The sequence below is a fragment of the Balaenoptera ricei genome, chromosome 1 (assembly GCF_028023285.1).
Source record: "Balaenoptera ricei isolate mBalRic1 chromosome 1, mBalRic1.hap2, whole genome shotgun sequence".
NCBI classification, from domain to species: Eukaryota; Metazoa; Chordata; class Mammalia; order Artiodactyla; family Balaenopteridae; genus Balaenoptera; species Balaenoptera ricei.
This window is the reverse complement of record NC_082639.1, coordinates 35,444,227-35,462,475: the sequence shown is the minus strand read 5'-3', so window position 1 is coordinate 35,462,475 and position 18,249 is coordinate 35,444,227. Positions and strand designations below refer to the sequence as shown.

Here is an 18,249-nt window from a genome sequence, read left to right as displayed (position 1 = left end):
TGGAAAGAGCATCACATTCACCTGGTGTGCTTTCCTCTGCATCTCCGCAGTCACACTGCTGAAGCTGAGGAAGCGCAGCAACTCTCAGTACTGCTTGTGCTTAAGAGCACTTTTGCTTATGACCTGTTAATTGCTAAACTCAGTGGCCACTTTTTAGTATTCACATCCCACTCTCTGACATTTAATACCACTGACTACTTTATCCTTTTGGAAACCAGTTCCCTGGCTTCTTTGATACAATTCCTTGATTCCAGGTTCTCTTTGTACTTCATTTGCAGTCTCTCTCTTCTTTACCAGTCCCTTAAATGTTGGTCACTCATCTCCTGCCCAAGATCTCAGATTCTGCATGAGCCCTTGGTGATCTAATCTATGCCTCTGACTTCTACTGACTACCACCTACTCTCCTGAATTGGAATTTTTAGCCTTGACTTCTTTCTGACCTCTGCACTCATATATCACACTCCTGGACACATCAAACATAACGTGTCCAAAATGGAGCTTAATATCTTTTTTCTCTCTGTCCCTACTACTAAAGCCATGGTTTAGTTCCTAGCTCCTCTTTCACCCTCATTTCCTAGCTGATCTCCTTCACTCCAACTTCCCTCCCCTCTAATCCATCCTCAACAATGTTTGGAGAATTATCTTTCTGATACCATTACTTCCTTTCTTAAATCCTTCCAATTGTTTCTCATCACCTACAGACTAATGTTCAATTCCTTGGCATGGCATACACACTCCGTGGTGCAACAAACTTCTCCAGCTCCTCCTTCTATCACTCCTTAAATGTGCCCTATAAACCACAAACCACCATCCTGTTCTATACTCCCATTCCTTCATCTACAACACATCCTGCTGCTTAGAATGCTTTTCTTTTCCCATTGCTTGTTCTCTCCAAATTCATCTGCTGACTTCTTACCCTTTCAATCTTTAGTCTCTCCCTTTTCTGCATGCTCCATATCTACTTTATCTTCAGGAACTACTGGTTTTACTTCCTAAATATCTTTTGAATCCATCCACTTCTTCCTGTTGGTACCACCTCCATCCTGGTCTAAAATCATTTATCATGTAGATAACAATCTCCTTACCATTTCCACCCTCGTCCTTTTCAATACAATCTTTATTCTGCAGCCAAAGTAATCTTTTAAAATGCAAATATGGTCATATCATTTCTTGTCCTAAAAGTCTTCAATGATTTCATGGAACAAGTAGGATAAAGTATAAAATCCTTAAAAGGCCTACAAGTTTCCATGAACAAGGTTCCATGAACTTGGGTTGCTGCTAACCTCAACAATCTCAGTTTCATTCCTGATACCTATGCTTCAGCCTCACAGATGGTTCCTCCTATACCCTTAGAAATCTCCCATCTCAGGGTCTTTGTTTATTTATTTATTTTTGGCTGCTTTGAGTCTTTGTTGCTGCACATTGGCTTTTCTCTGGTTGCAGTCAGAGGAGGCTACTCTTGGTTGCGGCACGTGGGATTCTCATTGTGGTGGCTTCTCTTGCTGTGGAGCATGGGCTCTAGGCACACAGGCTCAGTAGTTGTGGTGTGCGGGCTTCAGTAGTTGTGGCACGTGGGCTCAGTAGTTGTGGCTCATGGGCTCAGTAGTTGTGGCTCACAGCCTGTAGAGCACAGGCTCAGTAGCTGTGGCACACGGGCTTAGGTGCTCTGCGGCATTTGGGATCTTCCTGGACCAGGGCTTGAACCCGTGTCCCCTGCATTGGCAGGCGGATTCTTAACCACTGCACCACCAGGGAAGCCCAGGGTCTTTGGATCTCTATCTGCAATGATTTTCCCCACCAGCTCTGACTGATTAATTCCGACCCACTCCTTAGGACCAAGCCTTTGTGAACATCCCAATTTCCCTCATCATGCCCACTCCTCATCACTTCCTCTCATAACAACCCATATTTTTCTTTCACTGAGTTTACTACAGTTAGTACTTAAATCTGTCTGTGCATTTGTTTTATTGTCATTTCCCCCAACTAGACAGGGACCTTCAAGGGAAAGGAATCACTTCTCTTTTGTTCACTTATACCCCATTGGCTAGCATGATGCTTGGCTCTGTGTCCTTGTTTCCTTGGACACTGTTCACTCACTTACCTTCCCTGTGTGTCCTTTCAGATTCGAGACGTTCTCCAGGCTGGTGGTGGAAAAAATGTGAATCACATTCCCATTGACTGCAGCAAACAGGTGACCTCCGTTGCTAAAGCAACACTACCAGGAAATACAGGAAGAGAGCAAGAATGAAAGACAAAGTAGTCTATCTGGAGGTTACAGTTGAGTTCAGGGTGAAACCATGCGTAGGACTGGGAATCAGGGGAAGGTGCAAATAGGACTGAGAAGTGGCTGACATCTTCACTTTCACTATTCCTGTAGCTCATATTGGCCAAGATGCTGACGCTACCACGTGCACGAATCATGAAGGTGCTTGGATCAGAGAATAGAACCCTCATTTTGTCTGCAGAAGAAGTTTCAGAACAGGGGAGCAATTCCTCAAATCACTGTCTTGATTCCACAAGTCACTTCAGGGGGCAATCTGATGGGCTATTGTCTCTCCCTGTTGCTCATTTTCCCTGGCCCCTCCCAATCGCCAAACTCGCCTTCCCAGCTGTGACTCCGATTCTGTGATAACTTTCTTTTTAATGCTTTAAAAAAAAATTACTCCACAGTCACAGAGAGGACTGATCACAGGTGGGATCTCATATGGTTTGGTTCAGTGATATATTTTGGTGGGCATAAAAGAAAGAGGATAGAACCAACATACTCAATAAGTTTGGTGGGAGAATTGGATTTCTTTTTAAGCCACCAGAATTCTCTAAGACAGTCTTTGGTCCTACCTCCCCAGTTGTGCTAGTTCTTGATATTTCAACTCTGGCTTTCCAAGAAACTAGACCTTTATATCCAGCAGTTCTTACCTCTTTGCACCCTCTGACAGAATATTCTTTGAAAGAACGTATATCATCAATGAGTAGATTCATAAGGCGTAGTTTGTCAGCAAACCCTACTACAATGTAGTGTCCAGAGGGGTGAAGGCTGATTGTATAAGCTTCTTCTTGGTATTCCTTAAATAGTTCCAGGGTGCTGTGAAAAAGATAAATTATTGAATATAAGTCTAGCCCACTGAGTCCCTCAAGTCCTCCATTGTATCTGGTACATATTTTTATCCTAGCATTTGAGATACTTTATTACTTGCAATTATTGGTGCCTCTTTTTCTAGATTTTGGTTACTTGGGGATAGTGTCCAGCAATGAGTATGGCAAGTAGGGGGACTGAATATGGGGTTGTCTAGAGATGTGGAAGGCACAGCTCCATTTAGATTTCCAAATCAGAAGTATTGCACAATTTTTTTTTCTAGCAGCCCCAGCAGCTATATACAAGAGCAAAGAAGTTACATTATGGGGCCAATCTAGGCTGGAGAGTCTCAAGGAAGCTATGCCAGGAGGAAAAAATCACTGGGAGCCGAAGGTGGTTGGGGCAGTGATCTGGATTCAAAGGGCAAATCAATGGTCTGGAGAGCTCCGTGGGACAAAAAGCAGGTCTAGTGGGGGTGAGGGGATAGGAAAGCTAGAAGGACACAGGAGGTACGTAAGGATGGGAGATATTGGGATGTTTCTTTATGTCCCTCGTGCCAAGCATAGTGTCTGGCACGTAGCAAGTACTGAATAAAGTACAAAGTGATTTTCTAGCTCATGCAGGAGTGAATAGTAAAGAGAATAAGGTAGCTTGACTGACTTGATTAAAAAAAAAACTTTTCCAACTGAAAGCTTCTAAGTAATTAAAATTTCAAACCTCTAATTAAAATAATTCGCATGGAAAATTTAACAACTGAAATCGTGCATATCACAGTAGCAAAGCCTTTCATTCCTTACTTTGATTCGTAATTCCAGATGCGAACAGACCGATCCACAGAGCAGGTGGCAATGAGGGGTTTGCGGATGCAAGTAGCTAGACCAGTGATGGACGCTGAGTGTAACGGGTACATCAGATACTCAAAGTGGGCAGTCTCCCCCTGGAGAAATCATACAGAATGAGATCAGGCAGAGGAAGCAAAAGGCTGGTTATGCACTCCAGCTCTCATTACTACTTATGGACGTTAATTAGCCCAGATGCACAAAAATCAGGCTGTGGGCAAACTGCTTTAACATTATGCATATTTTCCTATACCATTATTATTTTAAACATCATTTTAATGGAAATAAAATATTTTATTCTATGAATATACCAGAATTTAATTTATCTATCCTTCTACTATAGGAATATTTAAGTGGTCTCTGATTTTTGTTAGTTAGGGGTCACACTAGACTAAATATTCTTGCATGTAAGTCTGTGTTCCTCTCTGATTACTTCCTTAGATACTGTAGGGTAAGTGCCTGACATTAAGCTTTTGAGTCTCAAGGCATCTATTTCAAAGGACATCCATCTTGAATAAACATATTGCCAGTTGTATGACACAGCTACCAGCCAAATAACCTGCCAAGGAATTAAGTCGTCCCCACCCTTGAAGACCCCTTTTGTAGAAAGTCCTGGATAACTTAAATAACTGACTTCTTGAGTGACCCCACTTTTCTCTTCCTGTGCCCTAATTCCCACTCTCATGGCTAAATGACCATTAAATAAATAAATAGTGAACTCTCAAAACCCTAGACACCCCACTTTCAAACCCTAATAAAGGCAGAGCCCCAGGTCCACCTCTCTCTTTACCCATGGCCTCACTGTGTGGCCCTTGGGCTTGCTCTGTACCCTCCAGGACCTGTGAGTAAGAAATCTTGTTCCTCAAAGTTCCCTGATGGTTTTTGATGAAGTACATCCTACAATCACAATAAGAACCAAAGGGCCAGTTAGGCCACAGCATTGGCCCAGGTGGGGGGAGTGCATGTGGGGCCTTTGCTGGGAGTAATACAGCCCCCGGGGAGTGCCTCCGGCATTCCTAGCTGATGGCATCACCACCAATAGGTTGGGACCCACACAACAGATATATTTCTAGAAGTGGAATACAGGGCAAAATGGTGTGAATGATTTTCAAAATCTTCATGAGAACTCCCAAATTTCTCTGCAGAGAGACTATGTTACTCCACCAGCAGCAGCAAGGAGAGTTGGGTGAATGATTTTAAGTTAAAATGTATCCTATTGCACTGCTCGTGTAGATTCCAGGTGTCTGTCATCAGAGACATTACACCTGGGACACCTGAATGAGGAGTGATGACTGGGGAATTTAATGAGGTGTACATACTTTGTTCACAAGCCAAGGCAAAGGCTGAGCTGGCAATCCCCTCAAATCCAGATGCTTCCCTTCTCTACTGTGTCAGAAAGAGGTGCTGGGCTGGGGTTGGGGTAGGCACAGATTATTCCCGTTCTCCATCTGCTTCCCCTTCTTTCTCCAATATCTTCAACCTCGCTGTCTCTACTAGCACATTTCTACTAGCTTTTTTTTTTTTTCCCCCTGAAGGATGAGCAAGAACTAATGTGGGGAAGGGGACAGTATAAGAGTGCCCCAGGCAGAGGTAGGAGCATACTGAAGCCTTTTGGCAGAGGGAACATGCAGACTCATGGTGATCAGAAAGGCCAGTCCTATCAGGTGGAATGGTGGGATGGGGCTGCGGAGGGCAGCCTGGGCCGGACATTGCCCAGCCCTGTGCACCTAGTTCAGTTCTTCTCAGAGCACCAGGAGGGAGGCCACTGAAGGATCGCAGCTGTGATGACGGTGGAGGTGGTGGAGGATGTGTATTTTGCGATAACCACGTCTGGGATTTGAAAAGATCACTCTGGCAGCCAAACAGAATGTAATTCAGGGGCTGGAGGGCAGAGTGTACATGCAGAGACAGGCAGGAAACTTTTCCAGCCTGGGAGAGAGAGTGGAAACTCTCAGAGAGAGGTCCCACTCTCTGGTCTAGTTCTCTCCTCCCCACGCAGCCTTCCTTCTGAGAGGCCCTGCCCACCAGCAGGGAGAGAAGTTCTATGCAATGAGCTCACCCCTCTACACAGAGAAAGTGGACAGGCTGGAGATCCAGCCATCAAATTAGTCCTTTCTGAGTCCTTGTGAATGAGGTCTCCCCAGGTGAAATGATAAAAATGTCTTAGTTTGGGGTATACAACATACTGATATACTTATCAGTATACTTATCATACTTATATATTAGCTGACAAGCTTTTAAGTACACTCAAATCTCTGTTATGTTAAAACAAAAGCAATTCTCTTTTCTGCCATGTCTCTGCACCTCATTCTATGAGGCCAGTATTACCTGGATATCAGAAGCAGATAAAAGCATCACAAGAAAACTACAGAGCAACATCCATTATGAATGTAATTTATTTTGAATTTTATTTTATTTATTTTTTTATACAGCAGGTTCTTATTAGTTATCCATTTTATACATATTAGTGTATACATGTCAATCCCAATCTCCCAATTCATCCCATCCCCCCACCCCCCCCACCATTTTCCCCCCTTGGTGTCCATATGTTTGTTCTCTACATCTGTGTCTCAATTTCTGCCCTGCAAACCGGTTCACCTGTACCATTTTTCTAGGTTCCACATATATGTGTTAATATACGATATTTGTTTTCCTCTTTCTGATTTACTTCACTCTGTATGACAGTCTCTAGATCCATCCACGTCTCTACAAATGACCCAATTTCGTTCCTTTTTATGGCTGAGTAATAGTCCATTGTATATATGTACCACATCTTCTTTATCCATTCGTCTATCGATGGGCATTTAGGTTGCTTCCATGTCCTGGCTATTGTAAATACTGCTGCAATGAACATTGGTGTGCATGTGTCTTTTTGAATTATGGTGTTATCTGGGTATATGCCCAGTAGTGGGATTGCTGGGTCATATGGTAATTCTATTTTTAGTTTTTTAAGGAACCTCCATACTGTTCTCCATAGTGGCTGTATCAATTTACATTCCCACCAACAGTGCAAGAGGGTTCCCTGTTCTCCACATCCTCTCCAGCATTTGTTGTTTGTAGATTTTCTGATGATGCCCATTCTAACTGGTGTGAGGTGATACCTCACTGTAGTTTTGATTTGCATTTCTCTAATAATTAGTGATGTTGAGCATCTTTTCATGTGCTTCTCGGTCACCTGTATGTCTTCTTTGGAGAAATGTCTATTTAGGTCTTTTGCCCATTTTTGGATTGGGTTGTTTGTTTTTTTAATATTGAGCTGCATGAGCTGTTTATATGTTTTGGAGATTAATCCTTTGTCCATTGATTCGTTGGCAAATATTTTCTCCCATTCTAAGGGTTGTCTTTTCGTCTTGTTTGTAGTTTCCTTTGCTGTGCAAAAACTTTTAAGTTTCATTAGGTCCCATTTGTTTATTTTTGTTTTTACTTCCATTACTCGAGGAGGTGGATCAAAAAAGACCTTGCTGTGATTTATGTCAAAGAGTGTTCTTCCTATGTTTTCCTAGAAAAGTTTTATATGTCCGGTCTTACATTTAGGTCTCTAATCCATTTTGAGTTTATTTTGTGTATGGTGTTAGGGAGTGTTCTAATTTCATTCTTTTACATGTAGCTGTCCAGTTTTCCCAGCACCATTTATTGAAGACACTGTCTTTTCTCCATTGTATATCCTCGCCTCCTTTGTCATAGATTAGTTGACCATAGGTGCATGGGTTTATCTCTGGGCTTTCTATCCTGTTCCATTGATCTATATTTCTGTTTTTGTGCCAATACCATATTGTCTTGATTACTGTAGCTTTGTAGTATAGTCTGAAGTCAGGGAGTCTGATTCCTCCGGCTCCGCTTTTTTCCCTCAAGACCGCTTTGGCTATTCAGGGTCTTTTGTGTCTCCATACAAATTTTAAGATTTTTTGTTCTAGTTCTATAAAAAATGCCATTGGTAATTTGATAGGGATTGCATTGAATCTTTAGATTGCTTTGGGTAGTATAGTCATTTTCACAATATTGACTCTTCCAATCCAAGAACATGGTATATCTCTCCATCTGTTTGTATCATCTTTAATTTCTGTCATCAGTGTCTTATAGTTTTCTGCATACAGGTCTTTTGTCTCCCTAGATAGGTTTATTCCTAGGTATTTTATCCTTTATGTTGCAATGGTAAATGGGAGTGTTTCCTTAATTTCTCTTTCAGATTTTTCATCATTAGTGTATAGGAATGCAAGAGATTTCTGTGCATTAATTTTGTGTCCTGCAACTTTACCAAATTCATTGATTAGCTCCAGTAGTTTTCTGGTGGCATCTTTAGGATTCTCTATGTATAGTATCATGCCATCTGCAAACAGTGACAGTTGTACTTCTTTTCCAATTTGTATTCCTTTCATTTCTTTTTCTTCTCTGATTGCCATGGCTAGTACTACCAAAACTATGTTGAATAATAGTGGTGAGAGTGGGCATCCTTGTCTCGTTCCTGATCTTAGAGGAAATGCTTTCAGTTTTTCACCATTGAGAATGATGTTTGCTGTGGGTTTGTCATATATGGCCTTTATTATGTTGAGGTAGGTTCCCTCTATGCCCACTTTCTGGAGAGTTTTTATCATAACTGGGTGTTGAATTTTGTCAAAAGCTTTTTCTGCATCTATTGAGATGATCATACGGTTTTTATTCTTCAATTTGTTAATATGGTATATCACATTGATTGATTTGCGTATATTGAAGAATCCTTGCATCCCTGGGATAAATCCCACTTGATCATGGTGTATGATCCTTTTAATGTGTTGTTGGATCCCGTTTGCTAGTATTTTGTTGAGGATTTTTGCATCTATGTTCATCAGTGATATTGGTCTGTAATTTTCTTTTTTTGTAGTATCTTTGTCTGGTTTTGGTATCAGGGTGATTGTGGCCTCATAGAATGAGTTTGGGAGTATTCTTTCCTCTGCAATTTTTTGGAAGAGTTTGAGAAGGATGGGTGTTAGCTCTTCTCTAAATGTTTGATAGAATTCACCTGTGAAGCCATCTGGTCCTGAACTTTTTCTTGTTGGAAGATTTTTAATCACAGTTTCAATTTCATTACTTGTGATTGATCTGTTCATATTTTCTGTTTCTTCCTGGTTCAGTCTCAGAAGGTTATACCTTTCTAAGAATTTGTCCATTTCTTGCAGGTTGTCCATTTTATTGGCATAGAGTTGCTTGTAGTAGTCTCAGGATGCATTGTATTTCTATGGTGTCTGTTGTAACTTCTCCTTTTTCATTTCTAATTTTATTGATTTGAGTCCTCTCCCTCTTTTTCTTGATGAGTCTGGCTAATGGCTTATAAATTTTGTTTATCTTCTCAAAAAACCAACTTTTAGTTTTATTGATCTTTGCTATTGTTTTCTTTGTTTCGATTTCATTTACTTCTGCTCTGATCTTTATGATTTCTTTCCTTCTACTAACTTTGGGTTTTGTTGGTTCTTCTTTCTCTAGTTCCTTTAGGTGTAAGGTTAGATTGTTTATTTGAGATGTTTGTTGTATCTTGAGGTAGGATTGTATTGCTATAAACCTCCCTCTTAGAACTGCTTTTGCTGCATCCCATAGGTTTTGGATCGTCGTGTTTTCATTGTCATTTGTCTCTAGGTATTTTTTGATTTCCTCTTTGATTTCTTCAGTGATCTCTTGGTTATTTAGTAACGTATTGTTTAGCCTCCATGTGTTTGTGTTTTTTACGTTTTTTCCTCTGTAATTGATTTCTAATCTCATAGCGTTGTGGTCAGAAAAGATGCTTGATATGATTTCAATTTTCTTAAATTTACTGAGGCTTGATTTGTGACCCAAGATGTGACCTACCCTGGAGAATGTTCCATTCGCACTTGAGAAGAAAGTGTAATCTGCTATTTTTTGAAGGAATGTCTTATAAATATCAATTAAATCTCTCTGGTCTGTTGTGTCATTTAAAGCTTGTGTTTCCTTATTAATTTTCTGTCTGGATGATCTGTCCATTGGGGTAAGTGAGGCATTAAAAGTCCCCCACTATTATTGTGTTACTGTCAATTTCTTCTTTTATAGCTGTTAGCAGTTGCCTTATGTATTGAGGTGCTCCTATGTTGGGTGCATATATATTTATAATAGTTATATCTTCTTCTTGGATTGATTCCTTCATCATTATGTAGTGTCCTTCCTTGTGTCTTGTAACATTCTTTATTCGAAAGTCTATTTTTTCTGATATGAGTATTGCTACTCCAGCTTTCTTTTGATTTCCATTTGTATGGAATATCTTTTTCCATCCCCTCAGTTTCAGTCTGTGTGTGTCCCTAGGTCTGAAGTGCATCTCTTGTAGACAGCATATATATGGGTCTTGTTTTTGTATCCATTCAGCAAGCCTGTGTCTTTTGGTTGGAGCATTTAATCCATACACGTTTAAGGTAATTATTGATATGTATGTTCCTAGTACCATTTTCTTAATTGTTTTGGGTTTGTTTTTGTAGGTCCTTTTCTTCTCTTGTGTTTCCCACTTAGAGAAGTTCCTTTAGCATTTGTTGTAGAGCTGGTTTGGTGGTGCTGAATTCTCTTAGCTTTTGCTTGTCTGTAAAGCTTTTGATTTCTCCATAGAATCTGAATGAGATCCTTGCCAGGTAGAGTAGTCTTGGTTGTAGGTTCTTCCCTTTCATCACTTTAAATATGTCCTGCCACCCCCTCCTGGCTTGTAGAGTTTCTGCTGAGAAATCACCTGTTAACCTTATGGGAGTTCCCTTGTATGTTATTTGTCATTTTTCCCTGGCTGCTTTCAATAATTTTTCTTTCTCTTTAATTTTTGCCAACTTGATTACTATGTGTCTCGGTGTGTTTCTCCTTGGGTTTATCCTGTATGGGGCTCTCTGCACTTCCTGGAGTTGGGTGGCTATTTCCTTTCCCATGTTAGGGAAGTTTTTAACTATAATCTCTTCAAATATTTTCTCGGGTCCTTTCTCTCTCTCTTCTCCTTCTGGGACCTCTATAATGTGAATGTTGTTGCCTTTAATGTCCCAGAGGTCTCCTAGGCTGTCTTCATTTCTTTTCATTCTTTTTTCTTTATTCTGTTCAGCAGCAGTGAATTCCACCATTCTGTCTTCCAGGTCACTTATCCATTCTTCTGCCTCAGTTATTCTGCTATTGATTCCTTCTAGTGTAGTTTTCATTTCAGTTATTGTATTGTTCATCTCTGTTTGTTTGTTCTTTAATTCTTCTAGGTCTTTGTTAAACATTTCTTGTATCTTCTCGATCTTTGCCTCCATTCTTTTTCCGAGGTCCTGGATCATCTTCACTATCATTATTCTGAATTCTTTTTCTGGAAGGTTGCCTATCTCCACTTCATTTAGTTGTTTTTCTGGGGTTTTATCTTGTTCCTTCATCTGGTACATAGCTCCCTGCCTTTTCATCTTGTCTATCTTTCTGTGAATGTGGTTTTTGTTCCACAGGCTGCAGGACTGTAGGCCTTCTTGCTTCTGCTGTCTGCCTTCTGGTGGATAAGGCTATCTCAGAGGATTGTGCAAGTTTCTTCATGGAAGGGACTGGTGGTAGGTAGAGCTGGCTGTTGCTCTAGTGGGCAGAGCTCAGTAAAACTTTAATCCACTTGTCTGCTGATGGGTGGGGCTGGGTTCCCTCCCTGTTGGTTGTTTGGCCTGAGGCAACCCAACACTGGAGCCTACCCAGGCTCTTTGGTGGGGCTAATGGCTACTCTGGGAGGGCTCACACCAAGGAGTACTTCTGAGAACTTCTGCTGCCAGTGTCCTTGTCCTCACGGTGAGACACAGCCACCCCCCGCCTCTGCAGGAGACCCTCCAACACTAGCAGGTAGGTCTGATTCAGTCTCCTGTGGGGTCACTGCTCCTTCCCGTGGGTTCCGATGCACACACTACTTTGTGTGTGCCCTCCAAGAGTGGAGTCTCTGTTTCCCCCAGTCCTGTTGAAGTCCTGCAATCAAATCCCCTAGGCTTCAAAGTCTGATTCTCTAGGAATTCCTCCTCCCATTGCCGGACCCCCAGGTTGGGAAGCCTGTCGTGGGGCTCAGAACCTTCACTCCAGTGGGTGGACTTCTGTGGTATAAGTGTTCTCCAGTTTGTGAGTCACCCACCCAGCAGTTATGGGATTTGATTTTATTGTGATTGCACCCCTCCTACCACCTCATTGTGGCTTCTCCTTTGTCTTTGGATGTGGGGTATCTTTTTTGGTGAGTTCCAGTGTCTTCCTGTTGATGATTGTTCAGCAGTTAGTTGTGATTCTGGTGCTCTTGCAAGAGGGAGTGAGTGTAATTTAAAAATCAGATAAGAACAAATGTTGGCAAAAATAGAAATGAGAACACTCGTACAAAGCTGATAGGAATATAAATGGTGCAGCACCTTGGAAGCACCTTGGAAAACTATCTGGCAGTTCCTTAAATGTATAAATATTGAGTTACTACATGACCCAGGAATTCCACTCCTAGGTATACACCCAAAAGGATAAAAACATATGTCTACAGAAAAACTTGTACACAGATGTTTATAGCAGCAGTATTTATAATATCTAAAAGGTAGAAACAGCCCAAATGTTCATCAACTGATGATTAGACCAACAAAAGTGGTACAGCCATGCAATGGAATATTATTTGGCCATGAAAAGGAATGGAGTACAAGGGACTTCCCTGGTGGTCCAGTGGTAAAGAATCTGCCTTCCAATGCAGGGTACGCAGGTTCAATCCCTGATTGGGGACCTAGGATCCCACATGCTGTGAGGCAACTAAGCCCACACACTGCAACTACTGAGCTCACGCACCTCAAGGAGAGAGCCCACGTGCCGCAAACTGCAGCACCCATGCACCCTGGAGCCTGCACAACACAATTAGAGAGGGAAAACCCGCATGCCACAACTAGAGAAAAGCCCGAGCGCAGCAACGAAAGATCCTGCATGCCAAGCACCGCAACGAAAGATCCTGCATGCCTCAACGACACGACGCAGCCAAAAAAAAAAAAAAAAGGAGTGGAGTACTGATACATGCTACCACATGGATGAAACTTAAAAACATTGTGCTAAGTGAAAGAGGCCAGTCCCAAGAGTCCACATATTGGTATGCAATGTTCAGAAAAGGCAAATCTATACAGACACAAGACATTAGTGGTTGGCTACAGCTGGGAGGGAGGCAGATGGGATGGTGGGAGCATAATAGCTAAAGGGCATATTTTTTTTTTTAAGTGATGAAAGTGTTCTAAAATTGATGGAGGTAATGGCTGCACAACTCTGTGAATATACTAAAAACCATTGTAGGGCTTCCCTGGTGGTGCAGCGGTTGAGAGTCTGCCTGTCAATGCAGGGGACACGAGTTCGAGCCCTGGTCTGGGAGGATCCCACATGCCGCGGAGCAACTGGGCCTGTGAGCCACAGCTACTGAGCCTGCGCATCTGGAGCCCGTGCTCCGCAACAAGAGAGGCCGCGACAGTGAGAGGCCCGTGCACCGCAATGAAGAGTGGCCCCCGCTCTCCGCAACTGGAGAAAGCCCTCGCACAGCAACGAAGACCCAACACAGCCAAAAAAAAAAAAATTAAAAACCATTGTATTGTACACTTTAAATAGGTGAACTGTATAATGAATTATAACTCAATACAGCTGTTATTTAGAAAACCACCCTTACTGAGAAAGATATATTAAAATCTACGATTGTAGGTGGTTTATTTTCCTTGTTGTTCTGCCAAAGTTTGCTGGATATATTTTGAGTCCATGCTATTAGGTGCATACAAATTTAAAACTAATGTCTGCTTGATGAAGTGAACCTTTTATAAGTACAAAGTGATTCTTTTTATCTTTAATACCGCTTTTTTGTTGCAGTGTTTGCAGTGTATTCATACTGGCTTTCTTTGTTATTTAAAAACAAAAAGCAGGGTTTCCCTGGTGGCGCAGTGGTTGAGAGTCTGCCTGCCAATGCAGGCGATGCGGGTTCGAGCCCTGGTCTGGGAAGATCCCACATGCTGCGGAGTGACTAGGCCCATGAGCCACAATTGCTGAGCCTGCGCGTCTGGAGCCTGTGCTCCGCAACAAGAGAGGCCGCGATAATGAGAGGCCCGCGCACCGCGATGAAGAGTGGCCCCCGCTTGCCGCAACTAGAGAAAGCCCTCGCACAGAAACGAAGACCCAACACAGCCATAAAAATAAATAAAAAATAAATTAAAACAAACAAACAAAAACCAAAAAGCAATGATAAACCTTTACATATATACATCTCTGTGCACAGAAGCAGGTATAGCCATACATTAAATACCTGAAGTACACTTGCTTGCTGGGTTAAAGACAGGTACAATTTAAATCTGACAGATGTCTCCAGGGTGTTCTCCAAAGAGGCTGCAGCAATCACATTCCCGGGCACCTCTCCCCCCGCCGCCGCCCAGGGTATCGGAGCGCTCCTTACACAGACAGCTTGAAATTTGAGTTTCTTTTGCTCTGTTATGAAGTGGTGAGTGAGCCTGCACTCAGGAATTGGACTAAAATTTTCCCACATGGTGACCAGTCCCCGGGCTGGAAGGAAGCGCCGCTGGGAGACCCACCTTGCTGATCTCCGTCAGGGACATGGTGATGCTGTAGAGCTGGCTCTTGCTGGTGCTGGCGATCAGCGTTTCCTCGGAGGGGCTGAAGCACATGCAGAGCACGTCCTGTTTGTCTGACTGACTCGGGTCATTGCTCTGTGGGTCCACAGGAATCTGCCCAAGACACAGGACAGCGGTCAGCAGTGCCCTCACATTGTCAGGGTGTCCTCGGGCTTTCAGATTCTCTCAGATACTGTAGCTTATAGACTCCTGACCATGCTTCCTGGATCCTCCTCAGATGTGGAGAAGGGAGGGCTTGAGGGGCCTCCGTTCCTGTGGGTTTCCTACTCACCTTTAAGTGATTAGTGGCTGAATAACAAGGCAGCGGCACAGGTGAAACTGATCCACCTGTACATCTCAGTTTGAGATCCCCCCTCGCAACCAGCGTTAGTCTAACCCCGACTCTCGCCCAGCTGTTGGGAGCCCAGTGTGGGCGCCCAGCTGCACCAGGTACACAGTGTGTGCTCCAGGGCAGTAGAGGGGAAGGTGGCAGCCCTTCTACCACATGGAGTGGGTGACAGGGCAGAGAGAAGAGAAGGGGTCACACAGCTCCTGCAGCGGTCTCAGGGGGCCAGGAGTTCCTAATGGACATTATGAGACTAGATTTCCTTTTCCCTGCTATTTCTCTCCTTCCACTAACAACGAAACTTATTGAAAGGCTGGTCTGCATGTACCATCTCCATTTCCCTACCACACACTCAGTTCTTAATTCCTTATAATGTGGCTTCCACTGCATCATTTACTGAAACTGTTCTCATAAACATCACCAAAGCCTGATGTCCCTGCTCAGCCCTCATCTTCTAGGCTTTTCTAGAGCCTGCAGCAGTGACCTTGGCACCTTCCTCCCTAGAAGGCCCTGGCCTCCTGTGCTGCCCTGACCCTGCCTGGAGTCCTGTCTTCCTATGTACCTCCTAACCCGTCCTCATGAAGTCTACTCTCCCTGCCTCGCCAGAACAGCAAGGGCTCTGGGAAGCCCTCCCTGACCACCCTGGGCTGAGTGGGCCCTGATGTTCCCTCAATGTGCCCACAGCACCCGGGGTTCCCTCTGCTGTCACACGCATCACACTGTGTAAAGTAGAATGGGAGCCCACAGACCGAGGACCGTGTCTGTCCCCACGTCTGTCTCCTGGTGCTTGGAGCAGGGCCTGACACATAGCAGGCGCTCAGTGATCGTTTGGTGTGGCCTCACGGCCCTCCCTCAGACAGTGAGGTCCCCGAGGGAAGCGCCCACGTCTGATTCACCCACCGCAGGCCACACCACAGAGCCTGGCCCGTGATAGCTGCACGACAGACGTTTGTTGACAGAATGAGTAAAGGACAACACCTTCTCAGTGCCCTGCTGAATTCTCATCCTGTCCCAGTCTTGAAATTAGGAAATGCCAAGTTTTGTCCTCAGTTCTCTTTTTGGCTCTATATTTTCTCTCTCAGTGATTTCACCTAATGTAAGGGTTCAGTGAAAACAATAGTAGTAAGGTAATTACAATAATAAATACTTAAAATAGTGAAAATAAAGCATTGACTACGTGCCAGATACAAGCCAAGCACTATGGGGGTGTGTGTGTGTGTGTGGTGGATATATTGATCTCACTCCCAAGGTCTAAACCACATATCCAACTGCTTCACTTTATCCTTGCCTCTGGTCAAATGTCAACATTCCTCAGCGAGGCCTCCCCAGGTCACTCTCTCTAGAACAGAAGCCCTTCTCGTTCCCTGTCCTTTCCTGGTTTTATTTTCGTCACAGAATTGATCTCATCCAACAATCTGTTCATATTTGCTTGTTTACTTGTTGACTGAGCTCTAAGGGCAAGTCTTAGTGTGGTTACTTCTCATCTGTATCCCAGCCCCGAGCATAGAGCCTGGCACATAGTAAACACTCAATAAATATTTGTTACATGAATAAGCACACAAAAGAATGACCTGCTTTATAGGCAAAGTAAACTCACAGTGGTCCCCCCGAGCCCCCACCCACCTTGCTCTCACCTCTAGTTTTCGTGCTGTGGCATCCTTTCCCAGCATCCAGCACAGAGCCTGGGCATTCTCCCTGAGAGCTCCTTATCTCTGGGCTCCCACATCTGCTCAGGGAACGTCCTACAGACTTAACCTTTGCAAAGGCTCTCTCTGCTTCCCACTGCTGTGATCCTAGACCTCACTGCGTTTTCGCTTCAGTAACAAAAAAGCCTCAGAACTGATTCCTAACGGTGGCAATAACTAGTATCATTTATCAAGCACAGGCACTGCATCAGTGATTACACAGATGTCGTTTAATCCTTTCGATAACCACAAGGGATAGGCTATTTCCTTAACAAAGAGACACAGGTTTGCTAGATTCAGCAACTCATGTGAAGTCACTCAGCCAGTAAACCTCAGAGTCAAGTGTGACTCATTCATTGTGTATTTAACCACTTCATATCCAATGCCCCCAAATCGCCTGCACCATGCAGCAACGGCAGATTACTTTTCTGAAGCATAATGCTTCTTCACTGAAAGCAGGATGCCTGCCCATTTACATACACATTCCACTAGCTGGCTTTGCCATCTTTCACCAGCCTTAGCTCCTCTCTTTCCCTTCAAGTGACTTCAGGTCCCTCCACTGGGCAACAGATGTCTCCCAAACACACCACCTGCTCCCTGTCAGTGGTGCCTTTGCTTAATTTGTTCCTTTCACCTGGAATTCCTGATCTGTTTCTTCCTGTCAAATGTTATCCATCCTCTACGACCCTTCCTCAAAGATTATCCTCAAACATCTTGAAGCCTTCATGGTTCTTCCCCAACAAGATAAGCTCTCTCTCCACAACAGTGTGTATCACTTATTCCCCAAATATCTACTGAATGCTTGCTGTGTACCAGGTAGTTTTCTTGACATTAAATATCAATATACATTATCGGAACACTGAACTTCAAAGAGAAAATAGAATTTGCCAAAGCTCTCTCCCAGGAGTCAGATCCGGATCTCCCTAATTCTATACCCCAATTCTGTCCAACCCATCTTAAAACTCCCCTCAGGACAAATGGCTCAGCCCTCAGCCCCTCTCCCCGCATCAGACGCCCTGTCAGTGCTCTGCTGCCAGAGAACAAATGCCAGTCGGACCCCAGTATTGCTTCTTCCTCCCCTCCTTACCCGGATTTCCCTGCTCTCACGGTAAAACTCCTTCTCTTCCATCTTCTCAAACAGTAGAACTCTCCCTGGCCCAGCAGAGCAGGCAAATCCCTTGGAATAGGCTGCGATGGCAGACACCTGGGGCAGGGACAGCTGGTGGTGGCTGCTGGCCATCACGACCTGCTCGTAGGAAGGGACTGGGGAGGTGATTGTCGGAAATTCGATCAGGCTGGAAAAGAAGACAGCATGTGAAGATAACAGAGACGATTCCAAGGAGATGAATCCTGCTAGGGATGAGAAAGAAGGGCTGTCCTTGGGTGTGGGAGAAACCAGCATGAGCCCCTTTCCCACGGCCCAAATGCTCCCCTTTGGCTGGGAATGCTACCCGAGCTCCATGGAAGATGGAAGGTTATGCATTTATGTGGAAACCTGTGTGGTCACTGTTTTCATTGTCATTATCATATTCATTTTGTTGTTTGGAAAAAAGTGGCTCAGAGGGGTTGTTTCCAAGATCGCAAAATTAATAAGGGGAAGAACTGAGACTTGTTTTTTTTTGTTTTGTTTTGTTTTGTTTTTGGCCATGCTGCAAGGCATGTAGGATCTTAGTTCCCTGACCAGGGATAGAACCTGTGCCCCCTGCAGTGGAAGCGTGGAGTCCTAACCACTAGACCACCAGGGAAG

General features: G+C 43.7%; 1 protein-coding gene across 1 annotated transcript in view; it reads right to left on the bottom strand.

Moving 5' to 3' along the window:
• The window catches only part of CFAP57 (cilia and flagella associated protein 57), a 74,926-nt gene that overhangs the window by 45,402 nt on the left and 11,275 nt on the right, over positions 1 to 18,249 (bottom strand). The window contains exons 4-8 of the mRNA XM_059920367.1: positions 17,590 to 17,797; positions 14,433 to 14,585; positions 3,871 to 4,010; positions 2,917 to 3,082; positions 2,102 to 2,215 (exon numbers count right to left, since the gene is read on the bottom strand). Coding sequence (XP_059776350.1) covers positions 2,102 to 2,215; positions 2,917 to 3,082; positions 3,871 to 4,010; positions 14,433 to 14,585; positions 17,590 to 17,797 — 781 coding nt within the window. The remainder of the gene's footprint in view (positions 1 to 2,101; positions 2,216 to 2,916; positions 3,083 to 3,870; positions 4,011 to 14,432; positions 14,586 to 17,589; positions 17,798 to 18,249) is intronic.